Source organism: Somniosus microcephalus, chromosome 19 (genome assembly GCF_052327205.1).
Source record: "Somniosus microcephalus isolate GS21.2 chromosome 19, FLI_Smic_1.0, whole genome shotgun sequence".
Classification (NCBI taxonomy): Eukaryota; Metazoa; Chordata; class Chondrichthyes; order Squaliformes; family Somniosidae; genus Somniosus; species Somniosus microcephalus.
Genome location: NC_141005.1, coordinates 12,004,077 through 12,028,837, shown reverse-complemented (window position 1 = coordinate 12,028,837; position 24,761 = coordinate 12,004,077). Strand labels below are relative to the sequence as shown.

The following is a 24,761-nucleotide window of genomic DNA, read 5'->3' as shown; positions in this document are numbered from 1 at the left end:
GTTTTTCTTCTCGTCCCCTGCTTACCTCAAGTTTGGTAACCCCCCACTCCATCCACCCGTTACCAATGGCTTGGCTGAGCTCAGGACATTGCATGTGAGGAATACAGTGATCACAATTTTATTTCCCTATTCTTTTTCTCCCACTGTTACTTCCTTCCCCCCGCCCCCCGCCCTATTAAACTTCCTTCACCCTCATCTGTATCATTTTGAGTACTCTCCAGTTCTGGTTGCCAAGAAATACTTCAAGTATTCACAAGGGAAGACATGAGTAACGTGCCCTCTCCAAACAAAGATACCCCAAGTAAATCAATGATTTTGTTCTAAGTGAGATGGAATTCCTAGACAGGTTAATCAGGTTCAAAACACATTAGTCCCCTGGGGTAGATGGTATTTATCCCAGAATACTGCAAGGGAAGACATTTGTGAAGGACTGGTGATCATTATGAAGGAGCCATTGGACCGGGAGAGGTACCAAAAGATTGGAAACAGGCTAATGTGCTGCCTGTTTTCAAAGACCGACAAAGGCAACTACAGAACTATTAGTCTAACTTCCATGAAAGTTCATCCAAAAATCTGCTGCCCTTATCCTAACTCGCACCAAGTCCTGTTCATTCATCACCCCAGTGCTCGCTGACGCACATTGGCTCCCAGTCCAGCCACACCTCGATTTTAAAATTCTCATCCTTGTGTTCTAATCTCTCCAAGGCCTCGCCCCTCCCTATATCTGTGATCTCTTCCAGCCCAACAACCAATGTTTCCTCTAATTCTTTTTTGAGGGGCCGCACGGCCCATTCAAAATTCCGTGCATGCACGGTTTTTGCATTTAAAAGCCAGCTCACCAGCTGCGCGGGACCTCTAGAGCGCTGCATGGTCATGCAGCTTAAAGGGAACATTGGCCTAGAAATTTAGTATAGCCACGTTTGGGGCGCTGCAGCCGGGCGTTCGCTAAATTTTGCGCCCGGCGCAACTTAGCGCCACCTTCGCCGATATTCAGTTGCATCGCCCCAAGAGGTGGCTGCTGCACTAAAGCAGGCGATGCATGACTATCATTAGGCGCTAAGCCGGCGATCTGGGGCACTAACACCGAGGGCGGGCGCAGCGCAGGTGCGGCGAGTTTCTGAATGAAGGCAGACACGCTGGCGCCAGTCAGCTCTTAAAGGGGGAGGGTCGACTTGTTTGGCTGCCATGCCCTGCACAGTGCAGCCCTGAAGCAAGGCCTGACCATTGCTGGTTCGTCAGTTCTACGCCCTGGACCATGGGGAAGCCCGCTATTCTTCCAAATCCCATTGCACGCTCTTGCTGCTTGTCCAGGGTCATGGGGAAGGAGATGTACTGATGTCTCCTTCTGAAAAAGGCATTGGTCACCTGGCGGATGCAGCAATGTACCGCGAACTGGGAGATGTTGGCAATGTCCCCAGTAGCGGATTGGAAGGAGCCGGTGGCACAGAAGTTGAGAGTCACCTTCACTGCCACCGACAGAGATGTCCTGCTCCTCAGCTGTGGCTGCAGATCTCTGCGAAGCAGGTGGCAGATCTCAGTGACCACCTCCCTTCTGAATCACAGCCTCCGAACACACTGCTCCTCAGACATGTTCAGATATGAGAACTGCTGGCGGTATACCCTGGGTGCGTAAGGCCTCCTGTGCCGACACCTGTTGGCCCTTCTCCGTCTGGCCATGACTGGCACTCTCTCACGGCGTCTCTGAGCCCTTTGAATGCAATGCAGTAAGTCAACGTCTCCACCCATTGCAGCCCCCATTAGATGTACCGAATCAATGCTATGGTACTGAAAGTTAAATCCAAGTGCAAAGCTCTGGCCTGAAGCCACAAGTATCTGTGCGAGTGTTCAGCCAAACCAGAAAGCTCTTTACCTTTGTCTCTCTCCAAATATCCGTCTCTCACAAAGGAGGAGTGGAGCAAAATGGCTGCCATTTATACTGCAGGAGGAGTCCCCTTTAATTAGCGCGCCCCGCAGCGACTGGGAACCATTCCCCTCTACTAGTCGCAGGGGGTGCCAGGCGCACAATAGGCCGGCGCCACTGATTTTCCGGTTCGCTGCGCACAAAGGGCATTGCACCATGAAATGACGTCAGGATCTGAGCGCGCGCTACGGTTTTGCGCCGCCGCTAAATCTTAACTGAATTCCGCGAGAGGTGCAGATCGCACCACACCCGGGCGCCAGCCGCTTAGCGCCCCACTTCTCCTCCTAAGGCGCTAGCGGCTGGCGCAAATAACTGAATTTCTAGGCCATTGTCTTCAACCCTCTTAAAAACTCTGCATTCCTACAATTCTGCTTCTTGTGCATCCCCAATTTCCTTCGCCTCACCTTTGATGTCCATGCCTTCAGTTGTCTAGGCCCTAAGTTCTAGAATTCCCTCCCTAAATCTCTCCACCTCTCCCTCCTCCTTTAAGAAGCTCCTGAAAACCTCTCTCTTTGTCACCTATTCTAATACCTCCTAATGTGGCTCGTGTCACATTTTTGTCTGATGTCACTCCTGTGAAGCGCCTTGGGACGTTTTACTACATTAAAGGCGCAAGAAGTTGATGTTGAATCAAATAATCAGGAATAAACTTAAGGATCATCTGTACAATTAGAATCTAGCAAATAGGAATCATCATGGATTCAGAAGGGGAAAAATCCTGCCTGACCAACCTCCTTGACTTTTTGGAGGCAGTGACAACCCAAGTGGACTGTTGTAATCCCTATGACTTGGTGTACTTCGACCTTCAAAAGGTCCACACGGACGGCTATTAATTAAACTCAAAGCTGTGGGGATTTAGGGTGAGAAACAATGAGTGCTCATTAGAGAAATTATGTCAAAGTGGCGGGGAGGAGGAAGTACTGAGTGGGGTGTCTCAAGGCTCAGTATTGGACCACAGCTGTTCCGAATTTACATAAACAACCGGATTCAGAAATTTAATGGGCTGTAATTTGCGGTCAGCAGCAAAAGAAAGGTGTTCGGCGTTGGCCCCGAAGAAAGCTGCCCACAAAGATCTCGTGATCTTTGTGGCGAGAAGTTCGGCTTTTTCGACATGCAGTTGAGATCAGTGCAGTGCAGTGGGAATTCCATAGCGCAAGCTGCTCTGACGTCAACAAGCTGTCTAAGCAGCCAATCACAATGCAGAATTCTCACAGACCGGGAACCAGGAAGTGAAGAAGTTGCTTTTATTCTGACTTTTTAAAAATGTTACATAGAGCAAAAGCAAAGATTGGGGCTCTCACATGGGGAAAAAGTAAACCTGAAATAAATATGAAAAGACTTTTTAAAAAGTACCATTTTTTTTTAAGTTTCTTAAAAATTGTAATTTTCATTACAGTATAATGGAGGAATTTGACACTCCACAAAATTAAAACTAGTTTTTCAGGGCCATAACATTTGTTTAGCAGTCAATATGCTGTTAAAACCCCAGTTACACCTAATCCAACAAGGCCTAACTTTTACAATAGCAAAATACTGCGGATGCTGGAAATCTGAAATAACAACAGGAAATACTGGAAACACTCAGCAGGTCAGGCAGCATCGAGGAGAGAGAAACAGAGTTAACGTTTTGGGTCGAGAACCCTTCATCAGAAGGCCAAACTTTTAATGGGGTATTTAACAGCGATATTACCACGGAAAAGTTTTTGACAGTTTCACTGATTTCCCTGATTAGACTGATTGCCGGCTATGTCGGGGGTGAGGGGGGGGGAGGCATGGTGGTGGCGGTGGCAGGAGGAGGTTGGTGGGTGCACAGTGCAGCAATGTCGGAGCTGTGAATGACTGACCGCAACTTCAGGATTTCCGTGTGAGGATGCACATGCACTACATCCTGAAGTTGTGGTCAGTTTCAAAGGGTTAACAACATTGAACGCTGTTTGTTGGCTGTTATTACCCGCAACAAATTCCGGGCCAATGTAAAGTGGTCAAATTTGCAGATGATTCCGAACTAGGAGGTGTATTGATTTCTTTGTGGGTTCAATGATGAGACATTTATGAAAGAGAATGTCTTTTAATCTAAAGTCTGTTCAACTCTTTATACAGCATTTCAGGAGACACCATGCTAGTGATGCATCTAGAACGAAACTGAAACTAAACTAAATTGCCTTGCTTGTCTCGGTCACATGCCCTCTGCTGGTCAGGCACAAGCAATCAATACATGCAAACATGCTGGTAAGGCATCATAATCAAACAGGCAAATACCATCTCTATTTGCTGATATCATTACAGGAGGCACAATGGAATTCAATGAGACAGCTCAGAAATTAGAGAATGAGTTGGACTAGATATTTAAGAGGGAAGAAAAATAGTAGATGAAAGCTTATGCAGACAAACGTTAAATGCTATACATAGGAAGAAAAATAGATGTCATGCGTGCTCTATGAATGGTGTTGAAATAGCTTAGAATGGAGCTGAAGGAGAGCTGGGAGTTTTTGTCTACTAAACAGGTCCAACCAATGAAGAGCAGCAATCAACAAAGCCAATAGGATGTTTAATTATCGAGCCGAAACAGTAGAACACAAGTCAGAGGAGGTAATGATCAAACTGTATAGGGCTCTGGTCGGACTGCACCTTGACTACTGTGTCCAGTTCAGAATACTAGGAAACAAGAGAGACATACAAGCAGTGGAAAGAGCCACAAGGCTAATCCCCAGCGTCCAGGGTATGAGTTGTGAGGGAAGATGGGAGAAATGTGCGTTTTTCCACCTGGAAACCGGCATCTGAGAAATGATCGTATAGAGAAAATAAAATAGTTAAGGGCATAGAAAAAGTTAACCTAGAATATTACTTTAAATTAAACTGTAGGAGTAAAACTAGGGGGCAAAGATTAAAAGTGGAGAAGGTTATTTTTAGGACAGATACCAGGATATTATTCTTCACACAACTAAATATTGGGTGGTTCCGGCCACAAACTCCATTGCCTAGCCACCGACTCCATCCCGCTCCCTAGCAACTGTCTGAGGCTGAACCAGACGTTGGCAATCTTGGCGTCCTATTTGACCTTGAGATGAGCTTCTGACCACATGTCCACTCCATCAGCAAAACTCTAACATCGCCCGTCTCCGCTCCTGCCTCAACTCACTGGCTGCTGGAACGCTCATCCATGCCTCTGTTAACTCGAGACTTGACTTCCAATGTTCTCCTGGATGACCTCCCATTTTCTACCCTCCATAGATTGAACTCATCCAAAACTCTGCTGTCCGTATCCTAACTCGCACTAAGTCCCGTTCACCCATCCCTGTGCTCGCTGACCTACATTGGCTCCCGGTCCGGCAACACCTGAATTTTAAAATTCTCATCCTCGTTTTCAAATCCCTTGCCCGCCCTATCTTTATAACCTCCTCCAGCCCTCGGAGATCTCTGCACTCCTCTAATTCTGGCCTCTTGCGCATTCTGATTTTGATCACTCCACCATTGGCAGCCGTGCCTTCAGCTGCCTGGGCCCTAACTCTGGAATTCTTTCTGTAAATCTCTCCGCCTCCCTCTCCTCCTTTTTAAGATGCTCCTCAAAACCTCCCTCTTTGACCAAGCTTTTGGTCGTCAGTCCTAGCATCTCCTTATGTGGCTCGGTGTCAAATTGTGTTTGATAATCACTCCTGTGAAGAGCATTGGGACGTTTTACTCCATTTAAAGGTGCTATATAAATGCAAGTTGTTGTTGTTGATCAACATGTGAAATAAACTTCCTAATGGAGTAATGGAAGCAAAGGCATTGGAATCATTTAAGAAACAATTGAATGCTGAAATGGGGAGAGAAGTGTTGGGATCTTCCTGCATGGATGAATCAAATGGGCTGAATGGCTTTGCTCGGCCGTAATTATCTTGTGATCTGTGAAAAGCAGTTCTGATGTGTGGAAATGCAAGGCAGGAACCCACAGCCAAGTAAGTATTCTTATGATTCATAGAGCCTTAGAGCATGTTAACAGCCTTGAACCCATTCCCAATTATCTTATTTATGACAAAGGCTTTTGAAGCTTCGGACAGCAATTCTGAGGGAAAGGAAACGAGATGTTTTTTTAAAATGCAGGTACAGGTACTGAATAAGTAACAAAGAGCTGTATTTACCTTGACTAATGATGAACTTGAACAGTGTGGTAAGTCCTCAATGTTGCAGAAGAGAGTAACCATTATTAGGAGGAATGTGTAAAGAATAAGATGCAGAACTGCTGAATTTTTAACTAATTTTCTGAATGTTTGAAAAGATGTGTTCCACTTGTGTAAGTGCCTTAGGGAACTTGCTCCAGTAAGTTTCCTTGGGACTTTTTTTTTCCTGTCTTCAACATGCTGGAGTTTCAAAACAGCTATTATGTATTTAGTGCGCATTCATTTTCAGCGTTGTGTATTATTAAAGCAGAGAAACACAATAGTTTAAGTTTGTTTGAAATAAGTGGCTCCAGTTCCCAGTGTGCATATATGTACAATGCGAAACCTCAGTCAATGTGCCCCTCCCCTGGAGATGGCCAGTGCCAGCTGCCAAAACAAGGAAACTGCTGGAATTTGTTCTGAGGTAACTTTATTGCAGTTGAAAATGGAAATAGCACCACATGTCAAAATTTGGTTGAATAGTGCTTCATATAAGGGCTCTATAATTATCATGTTTTTCACAAGAATACAAAGAGAGTACTATTTTACTCGACGCCACAGCCTTCCCCAAAGTGCACTCTTGTGAAAATGATGACAATTAAGGATAAGTCCTCATAATTCTCGCTGAATACGTAAATTTAATTCTGATTTAATGTTTAGCAGAAATGGCCCAGACTAGCAACCGTTCATTCATGCCATATATACCAAAGGGCTAGACATCTATTTTAAAGCTCAATTATAGTAAAGGGGAAGGGAAGTCTGGGGAGTGCTTTTGATTAAAAGTACTTCCCCTTTCAATATAAGAAAATAACCATCTTAACAAAATTTCCATTGACTTTTTTATCAAAAAAAACCATCAATTTTATCACTGCCACAGAGACCGTCAAGTAGCATCTCTCTCCCTGATAGACTACCCTGGTGCCGTTAATTATGGGCTGTGTAATGCTGATTTTCCCAGCCTGTCGTGTGGTTTTCCAGCATCTCCACGGTGGATCTTTGCCAGTTTGAAGTTGTGGCTCCTCCTGTTTGCAGTGGAGCCTCCCTGGGACGACACAGAGCGTTTCCCAGATTTGATATCACTGGAGTGGGGTCCAGTGGGAAAGGAGCCCCTACTCGAGTGTCTCCATGATGGTGATGAAATGAACATTTTAAAAAGAATATCAAATAAATTTCTGCTGAGATGGTTATTTTCTTCTATAATAGGTGGTGGTATTTTGAACCAGAAGGAGCACCCCTGCACCCCCATCCAAAAAAGAAAGACTTGCATTTCACGACCTCAGGATGTCCCAAAGCGCTTTACAGGCAATGAAGTACTTTTGAATTGTTGTAATGTGGGAAATGCGGCAGCCAATTTGCACACTGCAAGTTCCCACAAACAGCAAAGTGATAATGACCAGATAATCTGTTTCAGTGATGTTGATTGAGGGATAAATATTGGCCAGGACACCGGGGAGAACTCTCTTTCTCTACTTCGAAATAGTGCCATGCGATCTTTTACGTCCCCAAGAGAGCAGACGGGGCCTCGGTTTAACGCCTCATCTGAAAAATGGCACCTCCGACAGTGCAGCACTCCCTCAGTACTACACTGGAGTGTCAGCCTAGATTTTTTTACTCAATCTCTGGAGTGGGACTTGAACCCACAACCTTCTGACTGAGAGGCGTGAGTGCTACCCTCTGAGCCACAGCTGACACTGGAGGACCAGTGATTTGGAGAAGTTGATTTTTTTTTTAATTTCTTGCCTGTTTAAAGGTCTCTCTACCCCATCTACCATTCCCCAATTAGTTTGTCAGTGCTGTGTTGTTAAGTCATAATGAAGTATGTGAGGGTGTTCCACGTTGACCTATCTCTTGACTCTCCTTTCTTTGATGCCCCCCCCTCCGACCTCCCCTGCGACTCCCACTCTCTGACAGACTAGCTGAGAGAGGGAATTTATCATGTGGAGAACTGCAGGCATTAAACCTTCACACCAGTCTCTGCTCCATAGGATGTTGTGAAATTGCCAATATTCAGTTTGTGATTTGTAAAGGTTGCTGGAGTTTTCCAGGTGCTGTGGAAGGAGGTGACTGTGTGCGATTCCCTCACACACACATTAAGTCTGCAGTGTCAAGTGTGCCATTAGCTGAAGTGCTGAGCGGAGGCTGCGCACCACAAGGAAGAATAATCACCGAGGATATCCTCATGTACCTTCTTAATGGCTGGCTGAATGATGTGTGGTCTCCCAAGAATGGGGGAGGAGACGACTTTAGAGAAGGAGTGAAACTAAAGTAAAAACATATTAAATAGGAGGAGATAAAAATCACAAGTATCATTAAAACTGCTACCATGTGGAACCCTCAATTTTTTTTAAAGCATTCCTAAGGGCTCATATATTTAGCTTCATATTTTGGAACAACATAATTGTATGTTTGAATGCTCTTAAATGGCTGTTGTGGACTTTTTACAATTTCGAGTCGGCTTTTTCTTACTTATTTAGGAACAGTTCTGAACCCCCTCAGTGATTTTTCGACAAAGGCAGTCACTGCAAAGAAAGATAACATAAACTTGAATACTGATCAGGGAGAGAGGTTCCCTGCACAAACAAAGGTCTAATTCAGCTGAGGCCCCCATTGATTATAGTCCAACAAATAACTTCCACTTAACAGGTTGTATCCAAGCAGCTGAAGTAAATTTAGAGATGGGAGCTCCTGGCACTGAATGCCAACTGCACGGGTTAGGCCGTCCATTCTTGGAGTTCAGTTCAAAGGGAACTGACCGGAAAGTTGATCATCCAAGAGAGTATTTGCATCAAAGGCTCCCTGGACTCTTGTCAGTGAAGGTGCTCCAACATGCCAGAGTGTAACATGCCAGAGTTTAACATGTTGCCCTTCAGTCATTACAGAGAAGCACGTACCTTTTTCAGCTTTGATTTGTTTTTTCATTTTCTCCTGCTCTGCAATGCAAATCTGTACATGTCTTGACAGAAACAGGCACACGTTGCAGTGCCAGGCTCAAATCATTGCAGTAGTTCAGCTGTTTCTACAAAAACAACTTGCATTTATATAGCGGCTTTTAATGTACAGTGGCACGGTGGTTATGTTATTGGACAAGTAATCCAGAGGCCTGGACTAATGAACTGGAGACGAGAGTTCAAATCCCACCACGGCAGTTGTGGAATTTAAATTCAGTTAATTAAATAAATCTGGAATTAAAAAGCTAGTATCAATAATGGTGACCATGAAACTACCGGATTTTTGTAAAATCTCAACTGGTTCACCAATGTCTTTTACAGAAGGAAATCTGCCGTCCTTACCTGGTCTGGTCTATAGGTGACTCCAGACCCACAGCAATGAGTTTGACTCTTAACTGCCCTCTGAAATGGCCTAGCAAGTCACTCAGTTGTATTCAAGAAGGCAGTTCACCACCACCTTCTCGAGGGCAATTAGGGATGGGTAATGCTGGCCTTCGACGCCCACATCCTGTGAATGAATTTTTTAAAATGTAGTAAAATGTCCCAAGGCGTTTCACAGGAGCATCATCAAACAAAATTTGACACCGAGCCACATGAAATATTGGGACGTGAATAAAAGCTTGGCCCAAGAGGTAGCTTTTAAGGAGCATCTTAAAGGAGGACACAGAGGCATCAAAGTTTAGGGAGGAAATTCCAGAGCTTAGGGCCTTGGTAGCTGAAGGCACGGCCATCAATGGTGGAGCGATTAAAATCGGGGATGCGCAAGAGGCCAAAATTGGAGGAGTGCAGCGATCTCCGAGGGTTGAACAAAGCACTGAGCACTATTGTACTGTTACAATCTCACCTGAGCACGTCACCATTTTAGATTTGTAATTCCCTGCGTTTCACTTCAAGACCATAAAAAAAATACAATATCTGACTTTAACAATTAAGTTTTAGTTCAGCGGTAACTAATGAATGTCTGTTTGTGTTTGTAATTATATGTGGTTAAGGTATACAGTGGTGTTCCCAGGGGTCGGTACTAGGACCACTGCTTTGCTTTTCTTGATATATATTTATGACTTGGACTTGGGTGTACAGGGCACAATTTCAAAATTTGGAGATGACACAAAACTTGTAAGTATAGTGAACAGTGAGGAGGATAGTGATAGGCTTCAAGAGGACATAGACAGGCTGGTGGAATGGGCGGATGTGTGGCAGATGAAATTTAACACAGAAAAGTGGGAAGTGATACATTATGGTAGGAAGAACGAGGAGAGGCACTATGAATTAAAGGGTACAATTCTAAAGGTGGGGGCAGGAACAGAGAGACCTGGGGATATATGTGCACAAATCGTTGAAGGTGGCAGGGCAGGTTGAGAAAGCGGTTAAAGCATACGGGATCCTGGGCTTCATAAATAGAGGCATAGAGTACAAAAGCAAGGAAATTATGATGAACCTTTATAAAACACTGGTTCAGCCTCAACTAGAGTATTGTGTCCAATTCTGGGCACCACATTTTTTAGGAAGGATGCATCTTTCCTGCAATTCCATGTTTGAATCCCTCCAATCAGGTTTCCGCCCTTGCCACAGTACCAAAACGGCTCTCATCAAAGTCACAAATGACATCCTTTGTGACTGTGACAAAGGTAAACTATCCCTTCTCGTCCTTCTTGACTTGTCTGCAGCCTTTGACACAGTTGACCAGTCCATCCTTCCTTCTCCAACGCCTCTCCACCGTTGTTGAGCTGGGTGAGACTGCACTTGCCTGGTTCCATTCTTATCTATCTAATCGTAGCCAGAGAATCACCTGCAATGGCTTCTCTTCCTACTCCCGCGTTGTTACCTCTGGTGTCCCCCAAGGATCTATCCTTGGCCCCCTCCTATTTCTCATCTACATGTTGCCCCTTGGCGACATCATCTGAAAACACAGCGTCAGTTTCCACATGTACGCTGACGACACCCAGCTCTACCTCTTTTCTCAACTCCCCCACGGTCTCTTAAATTGTCAGACTGCTTGTCCGACATACAGCTCTGGATGAGCAAAGATTTTCTCCAATTAAATATTGGGAAAACCAAAGCCATTGTTTTTGGTCCCCGCCACAAACTCCGTTCCCGAGCCACTGACTCCATCCCTCCTCTGTCTGAGGCTGAACCACAGTGTTCACAACCTTGGTGTCATATTTGACCCTGAAATGAGCTTCCGACCACATATCCGCAGCATAACTAAGACCGCCTACTTCCACCTCCGTAACATCGCCCGTCTCCGCTCTTGCCTCCGCTCATCTGCTGCTGAAACCCTCATCCATGCCTTTGTTACCTCTAGACTTGACTATTCCAACGCACTCCCTTCTGGTCTCCCACATTCCACCCTACGTAAACTTGAGGTCATCCAAAACTCGGCTGCCTGTGTCCTAACTCGCACCAAGTCCCGTTCGCCCATCTCCCCTGTGCTTGCTGACCTACATTGGCTCCCGGTTAAGCAGTGCCTCGATTTCAAAATTTTCATCCCGGTTTTCAAATTCCTCCATGGCCTTGCCCCTTCCATCTCTGTGATCTCCTTCAGCCCCCCCCGCCGACCCCCCCCCCCCCCCCCCCAGAGATATCTGCACTCCTGTAATTCTGCCCTCTTGAGCATTCCTGACTATAATCGCTCAACCTTTGGTGGCCGTGCCTTCTGTTGCCTAGGCCCTAAGCTCTGGAATTCCCTGCCTAAACCTCTCTGCTTCACTACCTCTCTTTCCTCCTTTTAAGACACACTCCTTAAAACCTACCTCTTTGACCAAGCTTTTAGTCACCTGCCCTCATTTATCCTTATGTGGCTCAGTGTCAGACTTTTTGTCTTACAGTACTCCTGTGAAGCGCCTTGGGATGCTTTACTATGTTAAAGGCGCTATATAAATACAAATTGTTGTTGTTGAAGGCCTTCGAGAGGGTGCAGAAAAGATTTACAAGAATTATTTCAGGGATGAAGGACTTCAGTTACATGGATAGACTAGAAAAGCTGGGGTTGTTCTCCTTGGAGCAGAGAAAGTGGAGAGGAGATTTGATAGAGGTGTTCAAAATCATGAGGGGGTCTAGACAGAGTAGATAGAGAGAAACTGTTCCCATTGGCAGAAGGGTCAAGAACCAGAGGACACAGATTTAAGGTGATTGGCAGAAGAACCAAAGGCGACATGAGGAAAAACGTTTTTACGCAGCAAGTGGTTAGGATCTGGAATGCACTGCCTGAAAGGGTGGTGGAGGCAGACTCAATCACGGCTTTCAAAAGAGAATTGAATAAGTACCTGAAGGAAAAAAATTTGCAGGGCTACGGGGAAAGGGCGGGGGAGTGGGACTAGCTGAAGTGCTCTTGCAGAGAGCTGGCACAGGCTCGATGGGCCGAATGGCCTCCTTCTGTGCTGTAACCGTTTTATGATTCTGTAGTAATTCAAGGAAAATATTATTAACTACACTCTCACCTCTTGGACTCTTAATGCCACTCCTTGATTTACCCACCAGCAGATATGTTTGAGCAAGAAATAAAGCGCAAGATGCAATGCAGGTAGGTTTCTCCGGCCAGTTCTCCTGCCTTCCTGCCTTCCCGCCTTCAAGTCTGAATATGAATGCTGGTTAAGACTGGTGTGACCTTGTTTTGACGCATTATAGCTACTTGAGTGGTAGTTGAATGAAAAGCTTTGTTTAGGCAGTATTATTTTTGCTATTTTGACAGTTAATGCTAAAAACTAAATATATATGCATGATGATAAGTGAGCAATCTATATTTAACATTTTTTTTGTTTTTGAAAATGCCCAAAAAAAATAAAAAGGTATTTTTAAAAATAAAATCGACAATAACCTTTCTGTGCTGACTATCTTCCTTCTTCTCCATTAGCGAAGCATTTTTTGCTCTGCTCAGCACCTGCTCCCACATGGGCGTCTTGAGAGCAAAGCATAGAACCCTCGGGGTTTACAGCACTGGAGGAGGCCATTTACCGCACCTTGGGGTAATTTTAACCGAACCCGCTGGCGGGAGATGGACTGGATCGGATCAGCCACTCGTTTTACGTCCCACCCCTCTTTTTATTTTCCATTTAAGTCAATTAGTAAAACCCACTAGAGGAGCTGAGCGTCAGTAGAGAAACGGTCAGGAGCCAATATAACCTGCTCAAAGAGGACAAGTGGAGGACACAAACTCTCGCATGACACCTCGGACTTCTTTGGAAGTTTCAAAATGTGGACTAGTTTGTGAACTGTGGTGTTGTCATGCCAATGTAAGGTATGAATCACCAGCATTAATGGTCTGTTTATGCTGCTCACAACAGTCTGTACCACTGATGTCATAGGTTAGCAGTGCAGTGAAGCAGATCAGCTAACAGCAGGAGAACGACATCAATCTGGAATTTTAGGTACATTATAATTCAGGATTAAAAACCATTGGAGCAATGTCATATTAACAAGGGGCCATTGAGTTGGGAGTTTTTTTTATTAGAAGCTATGTGCAGTTAGGCATGAAGATTCACTTTACTGTCAGCAATTTTTAAAAATAAAATGATTGTACAGGAAACTCTTTGGTATGCGGCACCGACCGGGATGGTGCCGGTTGATTAAAAATTCCGGATGACGGAGAGGGTTAGCTACCGAGGCTATTTTTAACAAAAAAAATTTTTTTTAATGAAGGAATGTGCAGTATACAGTAATTGGGTACTCGCCTACAGACTGTTGTGTTAAATGGATGGTGGAAGATGCTTGATTAAGTACAGTACTGCCAGTTGAGGGTTATCCATAACTCTTTAATTATTTAACAGTAAAACAAAACTTATACAGTAAACAGAAAAATGGCGGATCGGAAGAGACTACCGGCAGCGCGGGAGAGTCAGACTCCTGTTATTGAGGTGTTCCGACTCCCGACAGCGCCAAGAAGCTGAGCAGTGGCAGTTTGGAGGACTACCCCCACTGACTGACTCGGCCACTGCGGGAGACTCGGACTCGGCAACATTTCCAGTTATTGAGGTGTTGTTTTCGGAGTATGAATTTTGCTGGTTATTAGGGAATTCTGGATATTTAGGTGCCGTTTAAACGAGAGTTTCCTGGTATGTCAAATAATCTCCCCCCCCCAACCCCCCAAAATCTTCCTCAAATGCTGTGATTGCAACGCTAGGCACTGCAACCTGTATGTTTGAGTATTTCACCATGCTTTTTATTCCAGTTTAGGATTCTGTTCTTTTAGATTTGTACCAATTTGTGTATGAAATGACTAAAGAATTAAAACATAACTTCAAAATCTTGTGATAAAATCTGCCATGAGGAAATATTTTTACGCAGCGAGTTGTTGTGATCTGGAATGCCTGAAAAAGCGGAGGAAGCAGATTCAATAGTAATTTTCAAAAGGGAATTGAAATTAGATATATACTTGAAAAGGAAAACATTTCGGGGCTACGGGGAAAGAGCAGGGAGAGTGGGATTAATTGGAGAGCTCTACCAAAGAGCCGGCACAGGCACGATGGGCCGAATGGCCTCCTTCTGTGCGGTATGATTCTATAAATAAGAGTTTAGAAAAAAAATAAACAGATTTGTTCAATGAAAATCCAGCATTTAAGCAGTTTTTTAAAATGTTAGCGAAAACATTATATTTCATCGAAAGCAAGAAAATGCTGATTTGGAATCAGTTGTCTCTCCTGCATGTGTATGTGCACAGCTTTGAGGAGAGGCAGTATCTGTGGTGATACTTGTGAATGCAGATACTCTGAAAATTCCCCATCAATTCGGGGATTATAAAAGACCAGACAGAGGTCACGATGCATACAGCCCATATGGCAAATGTAGCCCCTAATATTCCGTCTACACAAAGCTGGGTGGGCGTGTGTGCTGTGAGGAGGATGCCGAGAAACTCTAGTCTGATTTGGACAGGTTGGGTGATTGGGCAGAAGCATAGCAGATGCAATATAACGTGGATAAATGCGAGGTTATCCACTTTGGTGTCAAAAACAGGAAGGCAGATTATTATCTGAATGGCAATAGATTGGGAGAAGGGGAAGTACAACGAGACCTGGGCATCCTTGTGCACCAGTCGCTGAAGGTAAGCATGCAGGTGCAGCAGGCGGTTAAGAAGGCAAATGGTATGTTGGCCGATATAGCGAGAGGGTTTGAGTACAGGAACAAGGATGTCTTGCTGCAGTTGTACAGGGCCTTGGTGAGACCACATCTTGAGTATTGTGTGCAGTTTTGGTCGCCTTATCTGAGGAAGGATGTTCTTGCCATGGAGGGAGTGCAGCGAAGATTCACCAGGCTGATACCTGGGATGGCAGGAATGACGTATGAGGAGAGATTGGGCTTATACTCGCTGGAGTTTAGAAGAATGAGAGGGGATCTCATTGAAACTTATAAAATTCTAGCAGGACTAGACAGACTAGATGCAGGAAGGATGTTCACGATGGTCAGGGAGTCCAGAACCAGGGGTCACAGTCTAAGGATAAGGGGTAAGCCATTTAGGACGGAGATGAGGAGGAATTTCTTCACCCAGAGAGTGGTGAACCTGTGGAATTCTCTACCACAGAAGGCAGTAGAGGCCAATTCATTAAATATATTCAAGAAGGAGTTAGATATATTTCTTAAGGCTAAAGGGATCAAGGGATATGGTGAGAAGGCAGGAACAGGGTACTGAATTTGGATGATCAGCCATGATCTCATTGAATGGCAGAGCAGGCTCGAGAGGCCGAATGGCCTGCTCCTATCTTCTATGTTTCTATCCCCAAGCAACCAAACTCTCTTGACATTTATGTTACTTATTTTTCCGATTTGCCCTGTTTAAATTTTGTGAGCTTGGCAGTTTAGAAATGTCTTTATACCATCATTGGTGGATAGTTCCTAAATCACAATACCTAGATCTGTTCATACCTGCAGCTTGAGATAGATGTACAAAGTAATGGGAACATCTAGATATTGTTTAAAAATCCTGCAAAGAGTGCGCATGACCTGTCCACAAACTTTACTTCTGTTATCCTGATTTTTGGTCTCTCTCTTCTGTTGTAAATTGCTATATCAAATAGAATTTTATATCTATCTGTCACAATGTAGTTGCAGGCTTTTGGCACTAAGTGGCTCTGTGGAGCAAGTTCCTGAAGTCTCTTTCCCAGCTCCTGCCACGTCTTTTAATCAAATTCTATTCACCAACTGACCAGGAGCAACACCACAGACAATTTTCTCATTGATTTAAACATATGTGGCGTTGTGAGGCTCCATGTTACACACCTAAGCAGACCCTGGGGGAAAAAAACTCGTACCATTCTGGAGAAGACCATTTGCAGTGAAAATGAACTGAGAGGAAGAAAAAGTCTTGGATTCAGAAGAATATGAGTTTTCTTAAAGAATGTCCTCTGTAGAACATCAGAGCAGGGCCTATGGTGACTCGGTGTGATGTTCTACACATGATTGCACTGATCTAATGAAGTGTATGATGACCATGAAAGCAATGTCATCAACTATTCCAAGGTGCTCTAGTAATCAGGCTACCTTTCAAAACACCCAAAGCGATGACGCAGTGTATTTAAATGCACCACAGATTCTGTTGTTATAAACCCTGTGTAAAGCAAGACAAGTTCTTAGACCAATCATATATTTTCTTACAGCAACACCAAAGGAGATATGATGTGTTACTATGGAAACAAAAGTTGCCAGGAGCCCAAAGCACTGGAGCCAGGTTTGAGTTTTTAATTTGTTAACAAAATTAAACTTCTTGAACGATGAATTTAGAATTTTATATCTATTTGTATATATAAAGTGTGTGCATGTGTGTGTCTCTCCCATGAGTTTGTGTAGGCCAATGCTGTAACTTGTCCTTCACCTGAGGCAGACCTAAATTAAAACTTACATTCTTCCTCGGCTCCAAGATCCACAGCATGTGTGTGTGGTCTTGTTTCTTGAATAGACACCCACTGGCTGATCCCACCATGTGGGTTGTTATGGGAGCTCAAGGATGCAACTCCTTGCTTGGTCTGTGTTCACACCTCCTTAGTTTTATAAAAAAAAACACTACCTACCCTTAGAGAAGGGGAATTTGTTCATGTAATGGTGGGAAAATAAAGGTGGGAATGCCAGTTTCTTTTATATTAAATGTAACATATGTAATGTACAGAAATCTTTACAGAAGTGCTGAATGTGTACGACCTTCACATTGAGATGTGCATTATATATATCATACAAGCTCTTGTTGCAAGTTTGAATGTATATTCTCAGTAAAACCATTTTATTATTGGTTATATTTCCATATGGAATGATCCAAGTGTAATATGGAAATGAAGAACGTGGCCATGGGCAGGTACAGAATGCAGGTTTGGTTCTTGTAAATCCTGCAGAAATTACATTTCTCATCTCTGGAATCTGCACAATCCCAAGCTTTACAGAAGCAGGTAGACTTAATGTTTTAATTCTTTGCCCAATTATAGCCCATACTTCTAAATAAAATGTCAGTCCTACATTGAAGGTGAGTGCTGTCCTGTCTCACACCACTGAGCCTGATGTAAAATGGCCACTGCAAGGTATCAAAATAGCTGCATATGCTGTCTACACAAGTCAAACATGAAAGCCACAAATTCTGACATGCTTGCTAGTCATTGCTAATCCATTCGTGACTGTAGTCCTGTGCTGGAGTAGACTTTGTACTTTGACCCAGTAGACCTCAGATAATGAAGCAGTCCATGCCTGCATGCAACAAGACTTGGACGACGTTCAGGCTTGGGCTGATAAGTGGCAGGTAACATTCGCGCCACACAAGTGCCAGGCAATGACTATCTCCAATAAGCAAGGGTCTAACCACCGCCCCTGTAGTGTATGTGCCTTTAAGAGCCCCAGGTGTGCTGTAATGCCGGTAATGGCCACTCGGGCTATATAAGCCTGTATATTGTGTATATCCGTTAGAACCCCGCCCCCCCCCCCCCCCCAGACTTTGCTTAGTAAACACCGATGAACCAACTCCTGTCTGCAGTGTCTTTATCAACACACGGACACTACAGTGGCGACGAAGTGGAAACGGACTTACCTGCAATTCGGCAGCACCTCAAGGACATCGATTCCTCGGGCGTCCAGAAGACTCAAGAAAGTGAGAGAAGCTGTGGTTTCACCAGCTGGCCAAGCTGGTGGCAGGTACTGCGCTAATCCTTCCTGGGCGTCAGGCTGGGGCTCCAACGGCTGGCTCTACAGCTGAGACAGGCAGCGAAATCGGAGGCAAGCAATAACGGACTGGGAGGGAGCACTCGGGAGACGGCGGGCGCGGCAAGCAGGTCAGCGTTCAGACCTGCAGAGAAAGTCCGGCGGGAATAAGTCTCCAACTGTAAACAAATAAAATAAAATAAAAAACAAAGAACGGAAACCGCGGGAAACAGCGTTGTCATTGGCAGCAGCAGCGGGAAGCGCCATATCTTTGCTGCTGAAAAGAAAGAAAAGCGCGGGAAGCGCCATATCTTTTCTGAAATGCCTAAGTCTGGCAATATTGATGCTTTTGATAGTGAAATAGAGGATTGGATCACATACGTGGAAAGAGTAGAGGTATATTGCACTGCAAATGGAATAGAAGATGAAAAAAAAGCTTCAGTACTGCTGAACCTAATGGGCGCAAAGGCATACGGGCTGTTACAAAATTTAATCACTCCAGCCAAACCAAAGGACAAGAATTTTAAAGAAATTGTTGATACCCTGCAGGAGCACTTAAACCCAACACCGCTGCTGATAGCGGAACGATTCAAATTCTTCAAGAGAAATCAACACAAGAATGAAAGTAACGCTGATTACCTAACCGAATTAAGAAAGCTATCAAAGTACTGCCAATTCGGGGCAGGACTAGCAGATTATCTTCGAGACAAATTCGTTTGCGGTCTCTTAGTGAAGGAACACAAAAAAGGCTGCTTTCTGAAAAAGATTTAACATTGGACAAAGCTTTCAGTATGGCTGTATCATACAAAGCAGCAGCAAGAGGAGCTGCAGAGATACAACAAAAGACACAGGACTTCGGCACCCATGAAATGACACAGGGTTTCGAAAGATGTTATCGCTGCGGCAGATCCACCCATAACCAGAAGGACTGCTGGTTCAAGGACAAAGCATGCAGGCAATGCGGAAAGATTGGACACATTGCACGGGCATGCCGATCTGGACAAAATAAATCCACAGACAGAAAAAAAAAATCAATAAAGGAAAGTACAGGAAGGTACAAATGATGACGGACAGTAGCTCCGAAGACCAGAAGAGCGATAGCGACTCCGAAAACAAGAGACTAAGCTGTCTCAAATTACATAATGTACTTGCCAAAGATGATTACCAAACCATTTGGGTTACCCTCACGATAGCAGGGTCCCCTGTTAAAATGGAGCTAGATACAGGATCAGCTCTAACCGTAATAAATCGACGGGATTACGAGAGGCTATTTTTGCATATACCTCTAAAAGACACATCCATTATCTTAAAAACATATACGGGGCAGAAAGTATACCCCAAAGGAAAAATAAGGGTGCCTGTTGTATACAACGGCAAAGAAATACAAAAGTTGTATTTATACATTCTACAAGATGGTGGTCCACCGTTGTTGGGACGTGAATGGATCAGAAAGATACGTTTAGACTGGCACTCCATTCAAGCACTGATGGTGACCAGTAAGAAAATAAACAATGATGACATCATACCTGAACGATTAAAAGACATCTTGGCCAACGCCAAAGAAGTGTTTCAAGAGAAACTAGGAACCTTGAAAGGCATCACCGCCTCAAAAAAAGTGGAAGATGCAGCAATTCCCAAATTTTTTAAGGCAAGACCGGTGCCATACGCAATTCGTCCAGCAGTCGAGGCAGAGCTGGAGAATTTGGAAAAGGCAGGCGTATTATCCAAAATAGATTGGAGCGAGTGGGCAACACCCATCGTTCCAGTCATGAAAAAAGCATTGAATAATGATAAATCTGAAGAACAGAGAAAAATTCGCATCTGTGGAGACTTCAAGGTGACTGTAAACCCGGTCCTTCACACAGTACAGTATCCTCTTCCGAGGATAGAAGATATTTTCGCCTCACTATCCGGAGGGAAACGTTTCACCAAAATTGACTTGGCACAGGCATATCTACAGATGGAGGTTGAGGAGGCCTCTAAAAAGTATCTCACGATAAACACACGCAAAGGCCTGTACCAGTACAATCGACTGGTTTTTGGAGTAGCATGAGCTCCAGCTATCTGGCAAAGAGCTATGGAGCAAGTCCTGCAAGGGATTCCGGGGACTCAATGCTACCTAGACGACATCCTTGTAACAGGAGAAAACGACAACGAGCACCTTGCCAATTTGGAGCAGGTGCTCACTAGGCTGAGAGAACGGGGCCTACGAGCAAATCGCCCCAAGTGTGAATTTTTCCAAAATCAGATATATTGTGGCCACATAATTAATAAGAAAGGGTTGCATAAGTCACCTGAAAAAATTGAAGCGGTCATAAAAGCCCCAGCACCTGAATATGTTGCACAATTAAGGTCGTTCCTGGGATTAATAAATTACTATCATAAATTTTTACCGAACTTATCAACTCTTCTACACCTTCTTCATGAACTTCTACAAACAGGAGTGATTTGGAAATGGAACGAAGACTGTAAACGTGCCTTCCATAAATGCAAAGACTTAATCACATCCGAAGAAGTTTTGGCTCATTACAACCCATCACTGCCAATCAGACTGGCGTGCGATGCATCCCCTTACAGCATAGGAGCAGTATTATCCCATAAATTCCCTGATGGCTCGGAACGGCCGATAGCTTTTGCGTCACGCTCATTAAACTCAGCTGAGCGTAACTATGCCCAAATCGACAGGGAAGCACTCAGCCTGGTATGGGGAGTGAAGAAATTCAACCATTACCTACACGGACAAAAATTTACCTTGTTGACTGACCATCAACCCCTCATCTCCATATTCAACCCTAAAAAGGGTGTTCCCATTATGACAGCGCAAAGGCTACAGAGGTGGTCCCTTTTTCTAGGGGCACACCAATACAACATAGAATACAAAGGATCAAAACAGCATGGGAATGCTGACAGTTTATCGCGCCTACCGTTGCCAACGGTAGAAGAGGCACCTACAGTAGACCCAGTAGAGATGTTCCACTCTACCATAGTGGAATGTCTACCAGTAACAAATTCTGCCATTGAAAGGGAGACGAGAAATGACCCGACTCTCTCTCGGGTCTACGATTTAACAGTGAAGGGATGGCCAGCACATGGCGAACCACTGTTGCCAGCATTCTCGCAGAGAAGAGAACAGCTGTCAGTGTGCCGAGGAACCTTGATGTGTGGATCCAGAGTGGTGATTCCACCCAAACTCCAGGATAAAGTGCTAAAGGAGCTTCACGAGGGGCATCTGGGTGGAGTGAAAAATGAAGAACCTAGCTAGGGCGTTTGTATGGTGGCCAGGTATCGATGGAGACATCGAAGAAATGACCAAGAGCTGCCTAGGATGCCAGAAGGTCCAAAACGCTCCACCACAAGCCCCTCTACATCCATGGGAGTGGCCCTCATCTCCCTGGCAAAGGGTACACATCGACTTTGCTGGTCCATTTATGGACTCAATGTTCTTAATCGTGGTTGATGCACATTCCAAGTGGCCGGAGGTAATAAAGATATCCTCCACCACCACGGAAAAAACCATCACAGTATTAAGGACCATATTTGCCAGGAATGGGCTGCCGGAACAGATATGTTCTGATAATGGACCGCAATTTGTGTCCGAAGAATGCAGAAAGTTCTTAAAAAACAATGGGGTTAAGCACTACACGTCCGCCCCATACCATCCCGCCACCAATGGATTGGCTGAAAGGTTTGTCCAGACCTTCACGAAGGCCATAAAGGCCATGGGTAATGAAGACATAAAACTTCAGCACAAGGTGGATAACTTCTTATTCGCATACAGGAATGCAACACATATGGTTACCAACCAAACTCCCGCCATGATGTTCTTCAATAGAAACCTAAGATGCCGGCTGGATTTGGTCAAGCCCAACATCAGAAGGGACGTGGAGAACCGGCAGTTTCAAGGCATGAATGAAAGGCCAACTAGAACCTTCCAGATAGGTCAACAAGTTTTGGCCCGGGACTACCGTACCAAGAAATGGCAGCCTGGAACTATCTGCACACGACTAGGACCACTGATGTATACCGTGGACATCGGAGAAAGCATAATAAGGCGCCATGCTGACCAAATCATAAAGTCATCCGAAAGGGACAACCTACACCACAACTCTATACGTCTAACGATGAAGTAGAGATACCCATATCTACCTCCGATCCGGTGATACTGGAACCCGATGAACCCGACACTGGCATTCAAGCCGAATCAGCCTTGCCAAAAGAACCTACTACACCACCAGAAACTACTACACCCCCGAGGCGTTATCCGGACCGAGTCAGGAAGCCTCCTGAGAGACTGACTTATAATTAATTAACTACAGCAATGTGTATATTATTTTTCTTATAACATGTAATTAATAATTACTTAAAATATGATGTACTGGTTAGCTAAAAGGGGAGGAATTGTAGTGTATGTGCCTTTAAGAGCCCCAGGTGTGCTGTAATGCCGGTAATGGCCACTCGGGCTATATAAGCCTGTATATTGTGTATATCCGTTCGAACCCCCCTCAGACTTTGCTTAGTAAACACCTATGAACCAACTCCTGTCTTCAGTGTCTTTATCAACACACGGACACTACAGCCCCTTGACAATCAATGGCATTACCATTGCCATACTCCCCACCATCAACATCCTGGGGGTCACTATTGACCAGAAACTTAACTGGACCAGCCACATAAATACTGTGGCAACAAGAGCAGGTCAGAGGCTGGGTATTCTGCGGCGAGTGCCTCACCTCCTGACTCCCCAAAGCCTTTCCACCATCTACAAGGCACAAGTAAGGAGTGTGATGGAATACTCTCCACTTGCCTGGATGAGTGCAGCTCCAACAACACTCGAAGCTCGACACCATCCAGGATAAAGCAGCCCGCTTGATTGGCTCCGCATCCACCACCTTAAACATTCACTTCCTCCACCTCCTGCGTACCGTGGCTGCCGTGTGTACAATCTACAAGATGCACTGCAGCAACTCGCCAAGGTTTCTTCGGCAGTACCTCCCAAACCTGCAACCTCTTCCACTTGGATGGACAAGGGCGGCAGGCGCATGGGAACACTACCACCTCCAAGTTCCCCTCCCAAGTCACACACCATCCTGACTTGGAAGTATATCACCGTTCCTTCATCATCGCTGGGTCAAAATCCTAGAACTCCCTACCTAACAGCACTGTGGGATTACCTTCACCACACGGACTGCAGCGGTTCAAGAAGGCAGCTCACCACCACCATCTCGAGGGCAATTAGGGATGGGCAATAAATGCTGGCCTTACCAGCGACGCCTATATCCCATGAACAAATAAAGAAGTCTACCACTAGAGACATCAAGAACGGAAAAGTACTTTGAGGGCTTTTACGAAAAGACACAAACATTACTCTTCAAACAGCTCAGTGCAGCACCTGCGTGATATTGAATCATATGGGCCAGGAAGGTCCCCTCCCAGGTTCGATCCCTGATTCAATCCATGGTCTGTGCTTGCTAATATCTCTGGGATAATAACAGCAATCATCACCTTTGAGCTGGGGAGAAAAAAAAATCATCAACCAGAGCTCGTGCTCCTGCAAGCTTTTCAGTGACTCCCCATGGTATTGGGGGTAATATTCTGGCATGGATAGAGGATTGGCTATCTAACAGAAGGCAGAGAGTTGGGATAAATGGTTCATTCTCAGACTGGCAATCCGTAACCAGTGGTGTTCCGCAGGGGTCAGTGCTGGGTCCCCAACTCTTTACAATCTATATTAACGATTTGGAGGAGGGGACCGAGTGTAACATATCAAAGTTTGCAGATGATACTAAGATGGGAGGGAAAGTAGTGAGTGAGGAGGACATAAAAAACCTGCAAGGGGACATAGACAGGCTAAGTAAGTGGGCAGAGATTTGGCAGATGGAATACAATACTGGAAAGTGTGAGGTTATGCACTTTGGCAGGAAAAATCGTAGAGCAAGTTATTATCTTAATGGCAAGAAACTGGAAAGTACTGAAGTACAAAGGGATCTGGGGGTCCTGGTGCACAAAACTCAAAAGGTTAGTATGCAGGTGCAGCAAGTGATTAAGAAGGCCAATGGAATGTTGGCTTTCATTGCTAGGGGGATAGAATATAAAAATAGGGAGGTATTGCTTCAGTTGTACAAGGTATTGGTGAGACCGCACCTGGAATACTGCGTACAGTTTTGGTGTCCATACTTAAGAAAGGACATACTTGCTCTCGAGTCAGTACAAAGAAGGTTCACTCGGTTAATCCCGGGGATCAGGGGATGGACATATGAGGAGAGGTTGAGTAGATTGGGACTCTACTCATTGGAGTTCAGAAGAATGAGAGGCGATCTTATTGAAACATATAAGATTATGAAGGGGTTGGATCGGGTGGATGCAGGGAGGATGTTCCAGATGATGGGTGAAACCAGAACTAGGGGGCATAGTCTTAGAATAAGGGGCTGCTCTTTCAAAACTGAGATGAGGAGGAACTACTTCACTCAGAGGGTGGTAGGTCCATGGAATATGCTGCCCCAAAAAGCTGTCGAAGCTACATCATTACATAAATTTAAAACAGAAATAGACAGTTTCCTAGAAGAAAAGGGAATTAAGGGTTACGGGGAGCGGGCAGGAATTTGGACATGAGTCTAGGTTCGAATAGGTCATGGCCCTGTGGGTAGCGGA

General features: G+C 44.8%; 1 protein-coding gene across 3 annotated transcripts in view; it reads left to right on the top strand.

Annotated features, from left to right (window-relative positions):
• tango2 (transport and golgi organization 2 homolog (Drosophila)) overlaps positions 1–24,761 on the top strand; it is a 206,365-nt gene that overhangs the window by 169,476 nt on the left and 12,128 nt on the right. For all 3 annotated transcript variants that reach the window (XM_086011968.1, XM_086011970.1, XM_086011969.1), the window contains one exon: positions 16,595–16,665. In XM_086011968.1, coding sequence (XP_085868094.1) covers positions 16,595–16,665 — 71 coding nt within the window. The remainder of the gene's footprint in view (positions 1–16,594; positions 16,666–24,761) is intronic.